Raw genomic sequence first — 11,780 nt, forward strand, 5'->3', positions numbered from 1 at the left:
AACAAAAAACAAAAAAACAGTGGCAAAGTAAACCAATTCTACACTAAGAGCTCATCAGGGAATGCTCGGCTGGATTTTGAATCTCTGTTATAAAAATTACTCTGCACATTCCAATAATTTAATTATAAATTGACAACTTGTATCAGAACCACTGTCATTTGACCAAATTGAACCTAAGAATTTTGAGCCTTACATAATATCTTGGTGGGTGTTATTCTCTTTGTTTTTTGTTTTTTTTTTTTTTTGAAGCAGTCTCTCTACATAGCCCCAGCTGCCCTCAAACTCACAGAGGTATCTACCTGAATCTGCCTCTGCCTTCCAGGAGCTAGGATCAAAGGCATAAGCTACTACACCTAGCTCTAGACAGTATCTTGAGGCAAATATTAAAAATAGACGGTGTAGTTGCCTCTACAGGCAACTACAGACCATTTTGGAAGTTATGCAGAAGAAGGAAATTTACTTTTCATTGTAAACCTTTGGTACAATTCACATCATTAAGTGCAAACTGTTCAGATTGTTTGAGACAGTCTTACCACATAGCCCTAACCGGCCTTGTGATCTACACAGAGACCCAGACTACCTCAAATGTATGGTAATCGTTCTATCTCTGCCTTGGAAGCACCAGGATTGCAAGTGTGCACACCATCCTGGGCTTAGATTTTTTTTTTTGTTTGCTTGCTTGTTGTTTTGAAACTGGATCACACGTGGCCCCAGCTGGCTTCACTCTCATTATGTGGCTGATTCTCCTGCCTCCACCTCCAAAATGCTAGAATTAAGGTGTATGCCACCATGCCTGGCTTATGCAGTACTACAGATCAAACCCAGCCACCACCTGAATCATTACTAGGCAAACACTCTACCAACTGAGCCCTGTCCCCAGCCTAAAAGTGTGTGATGTGGGGGGCGGGGGAGGAGGAATCAGTACTGGGGATGGGTTTGGGTCCAAATGCTGAGCTAGAGCCCTAATCCCCTGGCTTAATTTTTAAAAACAAGGACTTAATGGATGGAAGTTTCTTTTACATATAACAAGCCCCATTAGAAGAAAGAAAAATGAGTTACTTACAATTCGTCAGGTCGGTAAGGCGGAGGACTTTCAAGAGGCCTCACAGACATGGCTGATCTCACTGGTCACCTGATCTTTATGATGAGCAAGACTTCAGGCTCCCAAGATAAGCAAACCTAAGCAACAAAAGTAGGCCGATGGAATTACTGCTGACCAGAGGAGTTTGCGTCACCCAGAAACGTACAGAATCCAGCCTCCAAGCGCCCGCTCACCCCACGTTAATTCTCTGTTCCACTTCTCACTTCTACGTGGCAGACCTTCAGTTCCGCAGGCACAGAAAATAGCATTTCTCCTGGCGCCAGTATTGCATTCTGCATGGCCCTGGCACACAAGTATCTTTAAACTTAAAATTCTGAGCTACAATAATGACCACCTCACATCACTTTACAATATAGAAGGGAAGAAAATTAAATAGTCACTACTAAGAACAAACGCATACAAAGAAAAAAGAAACACGTAGGGTTAACATGAGATCTTGTCTCAAAAAGATAAAGGAAAAGGGAAGAGAGAAGGAAGGATTTATTTCACAAAATTATTATTCTGGATCAGCAAGCTGGCACAGTGGGCAAGGGTGTCTGCCACGAAGTCTGACGACTAAATTCAATCCCTGGAATAACATACTACAAAGAGAGAACCAACTTCTGCAGGTTCTCTCACCGTCACACGTGTGCCATGGCAAGCACACATGCACACACACACACAGACACACACAGACACACACACAGACACACACACACCCTAAGTTTAAATTTAAAAAAAAAAGTAATGATTTAATTTTTTGTTGTTGTTGCTTTTGGGTTTTTGGTTTTTCTGTGTGGTCCAGACTGTCCAGAAACTCACTCTGTAGATCAGCCTGGCCTTGAACTCACAGAGGTCCATCTGCTTCTGGTTCCTGAGTGCTGGAACTAAAGGCATGTGCCACCAGGCCTGGCTCAATGATTTATTTTCTCTTATTTTTGTGCAGTGCAGTTTTACCTCTGTGAGGGTGTTGGATCCCCTGGAACTGGAGTTATAGACAGTTGTGAGCTGCCATGTGGGTGCTGGAAATTGAACCAAGGTCCTGTGGAAGAGCAGCCAGTGCTCTTAACCACTGAGCCATCTATCTCTCCAGCCCCTTAAATTTCTAAAACAAATAATATAATTTTGCTGGTGGTGCATGCCTTTAACCCAGCATTTGGGAGGCAGAGACAGGTGGATCTCTGTGAGTTCGAGGCCAGCCTGGTCTACAGAAAGAGTTCCAGGACAGTTTCCAAAGCTATAAATAGAAACCCTGTCTCAAAAACAAAGTGATAATAATTTCAATGCCAGGTACAGTAGTATATATCAGAAACCCCAGCTACTCGGGAATCTGGGGCAAAAGGATCTCAAGTGGGAGACCAACCTAGCCAATACAGTAAGACCCTTAACAAAAACAAAACAAAACAAATAAACAAAGCCAAAGACTGTCGCTCCTTAATGGAGGATTTGCTAGGACTATAGCTCCGTAGCGGAGAATTTGCCTAGAATGTCCAGGGTCCTAGATTTGATCCCCAACACTGAAAGGAAGGTAACTTCCTATTACCTTTAATGCTCACGTAGGATGAGCGTGCACATGACAGTGCAGCACCTGTTAGTGCTCCAGAATTACCTAAAGCACAACTTAAAAGTGTGCCCTTATTAAAAGTGATAATATCCAGGTGGTGGCATCACACACCTTTAACCCCATCACTGGGAAGCAGAGACGTTGGCTCTCTGCTAGTTCAAGGTCAGCCCAGTCTACAAAGGAGCCCCTGACAGCCAGAACTGTTACAGAGAGAAACCCTGTCTCAAAAAAAAAAAAAGGTGGTTGTTGCAAGATATAGGCACAGATGGTGTAATTTCTAGCTATCCCATTCTCTTACCACCTTCTCTAAGTCTCCAAAAATATCATTTTTACAAAACAAGAAAACACATATTAAAGAGTCCTTCCAGAGGAGAAAAAGCAGAGCAGTTGTGTTCTAGAATTCCTTAAAGCAGAGTGTCTGCACACCTGAAAGGCGATTTCACTCAATCAACGCACATTTACCAAGGTCCTAACTAACTACACAGCGGAGCCTGTGGAAGTACGAGACACACACGGAACAGGATCGTCTCCAGGCTGAACTACGTGACCAAGAGTGATGCCGGGCGGTGGTGGCGCACGCCTTTAAACCCAGCACTCGGGAGGCAGAGGCAGGAGAATCTCTGTGAGTTGAAGGCCAGCCTGGTCTACAAGAGCTAGTCCCAGGACAGGCTCCAAAGCTAGAGAAACCCTGTCTCAAAAAAACAAACAAAAAAAAAAAAGGTGATGAAGACCATCAGCTGGGAAGAAGGATGCGCATCCAGGCTGGTGAGGTGTTGACACGGGGGTGGGGCTGCACAGAAACATTGTTAATCTGTTAAAATAAGACGATGCTGAGAGGAAAGTGCATGGAGAGTCTCTTCCTCACTCATAAACGAGTCATGATCCTCAGCAATGGATGTATGAGGACGGGTAGGAAAGGGCATCCAGGAACAGCCGCCGCCAAGCCCTGGAATTGTGAAGCTTGGGCTGAGGAGCTGGGAGAAGAAGGAGAAAAGCCACACTGGGTACCTACCCACGTGCCAGGCACTTAGCACAAAATTCCAATTCAGACTCAAAAGCACCCTGGTTACCCATTTTTACAAACATAGAAAGGTTGAGAAAGACAGGGGGAGCAATGTGCCCAAAGCCATAAAGAAGTCAATGAGTCACTGACATGTCACCTGACCCGCAGCCCCTACCCTTTCCACGCAGATTTTCAGTCCATTTCATTTGGAATACACTAGTTTCCCCCAGAGCGGACAAGTGGTGTTAATGTTCATGAAGCAGTGAATCTAGGCACGACCTGCCATGGCACCCAAGAGATCTTGGTGAGACTCAAAAGCTGAAGTTTATCCTAGAAAATCCAGGCCAGAAAAGCCAAGAAAAGGCCTATGAGATGGCTCAACAGGTAAAGGGATTGCCACCGGCGATGAGGACCTGAGTTCAATCTCCAGGACCTGCACGGTGGAAAGAGAGAAACAACACCTGCATACTGTCCTCTGCCACACGTGTGTGCAGAAGATGAAGGAAGGAGCAAACAAATGAACTTCAGTTTTACAGTTTTCTTTTTTTGTTTTTTGTTTTTGTTTAGGGGGGGCTGTTTTTGGTTTTGCTTTTTTGAGACAGGGTTTCTCTGTAGCTTTGGTGCCTGTCCTGGAACTAGCTCTGGTAGACCAGGCTGGCCTCGAACTCACAGAGATCTACCTGCCTCTTCCTCTGAGTTCTGGGATTAAAGGCGTGCATCAGCACCACCCAGCTCAATTTCCAGCACTTCCTGTTCCTCGGGTAGGGTATATGGAAGCAACACTAAGTTCTTTCCAGGCAACACTAGTAATTGATTAGCAAGGAAGAGAACTTTAGATCCACTAGGTAAACTCCATGTAAATAGTTTTTTGCATGTTGTTCACTGATTAAAACAGCACCTGGAGAGATGGCTCAGTGGTTAAGAGCATTGCCTGCTCTTCCAAAGGTCCTGAGTTCAATTCCCGGCAACCACATGGTGGCTCACAGCCATCTGTAATGAGGTCTGGTGCCCTCTTCTGGCCTGCAGACATACACACAGACAGAATATTGTATACATAATAAATAAATAAATAAATAAATAAATAAATAAATAAATAAATAAATAAATATTAAAAAATAAAAAAAAACAGCACCTGGCACACAGTAGATGTGCAAATATTTGCTCAACATTTACATGGATCAGATTGGACCATGGGTACTTCTGTCCCATGTGCTTTCAGGCTGAAGGTGACGAGAAAATATCAGAACTTGACAGAGTATTGCCTTCAAATAACAGTCAAGAAGGATCTATGACCTGAGTATATTGAAGCAAAATTTGTTTTTCATTTTCAAGTAAAGTCTGTACAACTGTCCATTGCTCCATCGAGAAGAGTAAGTCAATTTAAACTTTTTAAATGTGTTATGTAAGCTACATAGATAGTAACTCTCTTCCACGCCACTCAATAGTCGGTTCCAAATCTCAGAATAAAACTCTCTGAACATCAGACAAAATCTCCAAGATGAAAATCCAGGTAATACCAACATGGCAGCAGCACAGGAAAGACGACTTCTCACTTTATTTTTTTTAAAGAAGAATGGTTTGGGGTAAACAAGAGGCAAGAGTCCAGGAAGTAACTAGAGTGCCTCTGCCAGTCATTTGTTTCTTTAAAACCACTCTGCCAATGCACAACAAACATATAAATCCTGTGTGTGCAGCCCTGTAACTAGCCCAAGGTCCACTTCTTCATCTCATGCTGAAATACATATATGAGCAATTCAAGCCCATTTGGACTTCCTAAATGATGTTTGGGGAAAAAAAAACATTAAAGAAAATTTCAAACATTATTAAATAAATGTAAGACTGATGCTGATAGTGACAAATACTGACCTCAGAGGAAACTTAGTGATTCCTCTTCTAAGTGATCTTCTAAGTGATCTAAGTGACCTACAACTCAGTCACTCAAGACTACTCCCAAAGCCAGACATGGTGGCTAGCCTATGAAATCTCAGCATTTGGGAGGCTGAGGCATGAGTTCAAGGTCTGTCTGGGCTATAAGTTGAGTACAACTTGGCTTTAGCATGAGATTCTCTCTCAAAAGACAATACAAGAACCAGGCAGTGGTGGAGCACAACTTTAGTCCCAGCACTTGGGAGGCAGAGAGGCAGGTGGATCTCTGTGAGTTTGAGGCCAGCCTGGTCTACAGAGCTAGTTCCAGAACAGTTAAGGCTGTTACACAGAAAAACCCTGTCTCAAAACACACACACACACACATACACACACACAAAGGCAATACAGGGGCTAGAGAGATGGCTCAGCAATTTAAAGTGCTTACTGCTCTAGCAGAAGAACTGGGTTTGGTTTCCACATCAGGCAGCAAGTGCCAGTAACTCTAGTTCCAGGGACCCAACACTCCCTGGCTTCTTCAGATACCAGCATAAGTGTGGTGCCCATAAACATATCCTGGCACACACACCTACACATTAATACATCTTTTCTTTCTTAAAACACTACACATGAGCCAGGAATGGTTGGTGACATGCACCTTTAGTCTCAGCACAGGAGGCAGAGGCAGGAGGATAGGAGGATATCTATGAGTTTAAGGCTAGCCTGGTCTACAGAGCAAGCTTCAGGGCAGCTAAGGTTACATAGTAAGACCCTGTCTTAAAAAAAAAAAAAAAAGAGGAGGAGGAGATTGACAACGACTACCCCGAATTCCAGGCTCTGTATCAATTATTAAAAACTAAATTAACCTAGTCTCGAAACCCCTCCAAAAAAAAGCTAAATTAATTCCAATTCAAGCTTTAGTTGTAAGAAATTCAAACAAGATCCCTTTCTAAGTGTTATTTCCTAGAGGTTGGAGTTTGGCTGTCATGTTTCCTCCAACAGCAAGGATTTCTAAACTGAAACAATTTGAGAAAGCAGATTGTAGACAGCTCTTGCTACACTACACCTTGGTTTCTCCTCTGAAGAAAGTTACCAGGCAAGAGCACAGAGAAAGAATCCAGGGAATCTGGAGTACAATCTTGTAGGATTGGGCAGAGACCCAGGGAGCTAAATAACAACATCTAATTAGCACAAAGAATGGAGCATTTATGTTCACCTGGAGTGAGGTCTCCAGTGGTAACCGCAGACAAGGTTATCCAGATTTGCAGCTGACCAAACACTGGAAAGAATAACTAAGAACCCAAGGGCTAGGAATCCATCGATAATCAGCAAGGTCTATCTGCAAGATCAAAATGAGTTTGAAGACACGAACTAGTTCCATCAGCCTCATTTATTAGCGCATCAGCTCCTGACCTTGACTGGGGTAAATAAAGCAGAAATGAGAGGCAGATGCACTCATACTCCTGACCTTGACTGGGGTAAACAAAGCAGAAATAAGAGGCAGATGCACTCATACTCCCTGGCTCCCCGAAAGCTGAGGAAGGTAAGCGCTCGGGCACTCAGGTGTTTGGGGACATAAATAAGTCACAGCTGTAGCTCAGTGAGGTCACTCACAAGGTCCCAAGTTCAATACCCAGCACCAAAAAAATACAGCAAACCTGCTGCTAAAGCCCAGAGATTTTGCCACTGCCTGCTTCCCTAAAAACTGACAGCCTGAGTTTGGTAGAGGAGACGGAAAAATAAAAATAAAAAACTTAATTCACAAAAATCTATATGAGAATACAGAAGAAAGGGGATCCGACTTGGGCTCTGTTCAATCTTAGAGGCACATACCCCACCCCAGCAAAAAGAACATTTCCTTCGGTAAGAATTTTAACAAAGGCTGTCCAAATCTTAGAGAGCACTCAGAAACTGTGTTAGTGTCTGGGAATGCTGTAAGGGAACCAACAGGAGCTGGGGCTGGAGCTCGGTGGCCTTGGATTCCAGCCCTAACCCTGAAAATGAAAAGAAACAAAACCTGAATCTGTACATCAGGTTCCACCCTGGGTACAGATCCAGGACAGTGACTATAACAGTTCAGGATCTTAAAACAAAAGAAAACAAACAAACACATCTTAAGAAAATAGCTGGAAAACAGGCAACGCTTGTCCTGTAGAACTTGACCTGGAGAATGAGATGATTTTAATGTCCTTTTAGACTACTCTAAAGGACCTGAAACATTTTAAGAGCTGTCTTTGTAGTCCTAGAAATGGTTTGAAACAAAAACAAAACACCCAAAACCGCAGGATAGGATTTCATCTCAATGTTGGGAAGTTTCCCCTAGTGGGAAGTGGCCCTGACTCCACCCCCTCCAGGAATAACAAATAACCATTTCAGTTCCTGCCCATAGGCAGGAGTTACTTAGTATTACTTAAGAGATGCCACTTCAAGGTCCCTAAATCAGTGACAAACACAACCAGCAGCTAAAGAGCAAGGCACAGTTAGTTTGTGCCACACAGAGGGGAAAAGGGAGGGGAAAGGCCTCTAGGGCTTGGCCTAAGGGCCCCACTGGTTTCTTTCATCACCAGAGCATGAAGACCAGCAGGGCTAGAGGACCACAGCTATGCTAGCTAATGAAGGACAGACAGATCCTTACAGAACATGCTACACAGAAAACCAGCATTCCCAGCTAATGCTTTCATAAGTGTGTGTGTGTATGTACACATATGTGTGCACATACTGTTTTTTAAGCTAAGTGTGGTGGTGTATGATTTTAATTACAGCACTTGGGAGGCAGAGGCAGGTGGATCTCTGTGAGTTGGAGATCAGAGAGATTTTTGTCCCAAAAACAGACCACAACAACAAAATCTAAAGTAATATATTAAGAATCTCTCTCTAACATTAAAAAAAAATTACTTGTTGCTCTTTTTGTTTGTTTTTGTTTTTCGAGACAGGGTTTCTCTGTGGCTTTGGAGCCTGTCCTGGAACTAGCTCTGTAGACCAGGCTGGTCTCGAACTCACAGAGATCCGCCTGCCTCTGCCTCCCGAGTGCTGGGATTAAAGGCGTGCGCCACCAACGCCCGGCTACTTTTTTTTTTTTTTTTGAAAAAATTTCCGCCTCCTCCCTGCCTCCCATTTCCCTCCCCCTCCCCCACTCTGGAACTCTTATAGACCAGGCTGGTCTCGGAACTCAGAGAGATCCACTCCCAAGTACTGGGATTAAAGGTGTGCGCCACCACTGACCAGCTTAAAAAATTAAAAAATCACTAGTTGCTCTTACAGAAGATCAGGGTTCGATTCCCAGAACCCACATAGTGATACACAACCATCTGCAACCCTGCTTTCAGGCAAACATGTGCATACACATATATGCATGTAGACAAAAACAGTCATACATATGAAGGAAAAAAGAACTTAAAAAAATCTCTATATATAATTAAGGACTCCAATTAGGATCTTCCCCCTGCTGAGGCTTGAACCTAGGGACATTATACATTCTAATCAAGCAGTCTAACATTGAATTAGATCTTCAACTCCAAAGAATATTTTTAAGTCTTTTTTAATTACATTAATTTACACTCATGTCTCATGGCATGCGAGGTCAAAGGACAACTTTTGGCAGTCTATTCCCTCCATGGACCAAACTGAAGTCATAGGCTTGCTGGCAAGTGCCTTTACCCACTGAGCCCAAAGAGGATTTGTAAAGATTTATTTTTTATTATTTTTAGTTATGTGTATGTATCTGTGTTTAGGCATGTGTATTTGAATGCAGGTGCCCACAGAGGCCAGCAGCTAGATCCCCCAGGAGCTGGAGACAGTTGTGAGCCATCTCGCGTGGTTCCTAGGAAGTGAACTTGGGTCCTCTGGAAGAGTAGAATATGTTATTAACCACTGAGCGAGCCATCTCTCCAGCCCCAAAACTTATTTTTTTTTTCTTTTTGAGATACGATCTCGATCTCGTTATGTAGCACTGGCTGTCCTAGAACTCACAAGAGCTCCACCTACCTCTGTCTCCCAAGTTCTGTGACACGATGCTCCACCCCCTGAGAGGATCTTGATGTTGCCAGTCAAGTTCCCTAGTTCAGCTCACAGCTCAAAGGTAGCTTCAGCGATGCTCTCCAGACCACTCAGTAATTTTCCTCCATCCCTGACCTCTGGCCTGACCTCTCCGCCATCACCTTCCCTAGTCCCTTTGCTGGTCCTGAGCACAAAGGGATGGCCCATCAATATTTGGATAATAAAGCCGATGCTCCATTTTATTTATTTATTTATTTATTTATTTATTTATTTGTTTATTTATTTATTTATTTATTTTGGTTTTTCGAGACAGGGTTTCTCTGTGGCTTTGGAGCCTGTCCTGGAACTAGCTCTTGTAGACCAGGCTGGTCTCGAACTCACAGAGATCCGCCTGCCTCTGCCTCCCGAGTGCTGGGATTAAAGGCGTGCGCCACCATCGCACGGCCCGATGCTCCATTTTAGTGAGCTGGAATTTCAGCCCGGCAGTGAATCTCTTGAACTACGCGAACTAACAGTAAATATATCAAATCAAGGTCAGGTGAAAGTCCGTGCTTACACTCTGAGATGGGGGTGGGGGACAAACACACAACAGTATAGGCTCAACTTGTGAGCTTGTTAGAAATGAAGAATGAAAGGCTCCATCCCAAACTACAAGTCACAAGTACTTCAGAGAAGAAAAAAAACCCTAGGTGCTACATACAAGAAGACTATAACTAACACAAGCTTGCTTGAGAGTTGGGACATAGCTGTGTTATACTGCTAGCAGAGCCCTAAACTGTATTCCCCAAAGTGCAAAATTATTCTCAATATCCAGTGACACACCAAAATCTCCAGGTGTACAAACAGGCTGAATTGAAAGGTGCCTCCTCGGCTCGCTATAGTAGGCATTTTCTCTGGAATTCTCTAGGGTTAACTAGTCCTTATGGCTTGGCTTAAGTTTTCTGTATTCTGTAAATTTTTGAGGCATTTTGTTTTGTTTTGGTTTGGGGTTTTCTGTTGCTGCTTGTTTGTTTGTTTTCGTGCTGAGATTCCAACCCTGGAACAAAGTCCCACCCCAAACTCTTACGAGAAAGGTCTAGAAGGATCTGCTTTAACAAAGAACCTTATACAGAGAGGTGCTGCCTGGAAGTCGCCAGAAGGTAGAGTGTCCCCCCCCCCCAGCCCAAAGTTAGCTCGCTGACCTGGCCATCCCATCACCTAACAAAGGAAGCACTAACAAGTAGATAAATCCAAAGAAGAAAAGAGAAAAACACCAGCAGTGGAAATTTAAGGAACTACTGTTACACACAGGGACGTGTAGCTGAACAGCCCACCAGCAACAGAAGGCTTCACCAGAAAGCACCGCACTGAGAACCATTTCTCTTTTCCCGGGATCTCCATAACACACCTGTTGTGCCAGAGAGCCACACACTACTAACCTGCCTGGAAAGCTGCCTCCTTCCCGCCCCAGGTAATTCCCCTGGTGGCACTTTGCCCGGTGAGCCCGGGGCAGACCGAAGGATACTGCCACTCCTGCTGGAGTTCAGTCGCTCCACCTAGGACGAAAGGGGCTCAGAGCTGTTCCGGCGCCAAGATGCAGAGGCCATTTTGGTCCCCACCCACTTGTCCCTGCATACTTCCTCCAACGCTGGCCACTTGCCGCTGTACTCGCGGGGCCGGCTTTGCCCGGGATATCTGCAAAGTGGATAGCCTAGGCAAGCTGCGGGAACCCCGCGACCGTGCGTGCGTCCCACGGCGGCTCTACGCTCGCGAGCAGCCGGGCCAGTGCAGGACGGCCGAGCAGTATCTGCCCCGGGGCAGATCCGCAGCTCGCGGTCACGGATGAGAATGTACTGTGTGAGCAGCTTCCCTCGAAATCCAGCATCACTCGAAAAGAACTCCGACAGCTTAAATCAATAAGGGCGCACGCACCGCCCCCTGTTTTAAACAGCCAAGTAATACACGCCGAGACTCTGTGGACACTGCAGAAGACCCCTGGCCTCCCCTTTCCCTAGGATGAATTACCCAATGGGGCAGAAACCAGGAGGGCCACGGGGATCTAGGTCGTCCTGCATCACCTCTCTCCAGCCCTAACTGGGGACCCCGAGAAGCCCACAGTTCTCTACCGCCCTAGCTGAGCGTGGGTTCGGCCCACGAGGCGCCCGCCTCTGTAATTGCAGAAAGTTGCCCAGGTATTTGTGGTGAAGAGGGTTTCGCTCGCAGCTTCGAGAGACAGAGACAGAGAGACAGGAGAGAGAGAGACAGGAGAGAGAGAGAGACAGGAGAGAGAGAGA

The 11,780-nt window shown here is 44.9% G+C and overlaps 1 protein-coding gene across 4 annotated transcripts in view; it reads right to left on the minus strand.

The window, feature by feature from the left end:
- Ocln (occludin) overlaps window positions 1-11,780 on the minus strand; it is a 45,556-nt gene that overhangs the window by 33,094 nt on the left and 682 nt on the right. For 3 of the 4 annotated variants that reach the window (XM_026788968.1, XM_005366556.2, XM_013353536.2), the window contains one exon: window positions 1,064-1,179. In XM_026788968.1, the coding sequence (XP_026644769.1) occupies window positions 1,064-1,113 (50 nt within the window). In that variant the 5' untranslated portion in view covers window positions 1,114-1,179. Of the gene's footprint in view, window positions 1-1,063; window positions 1,180-10,925; window positions 10,999-11,780 lie in introns of those variants that run through there. The other variant, XM_026788969.1, reaches the window with a different exon arrangement.

This window comes from Microtus ochrogaster, unplaced genomic scaffold, assembly GCF_000317375.1.
Source record: "Microtus ochrogaster isolate Prairie Vole_2 unplaced genomic scaffold, MicOch1.0 UNK11, whole genome shotgun sequence".
Classification (NCBI taxonomy): Eukaryota; Metazoa; Chordata; class Mammalia; order Rodentia; family Cricetidae; genus Microtus; species Microtus ochrogaster.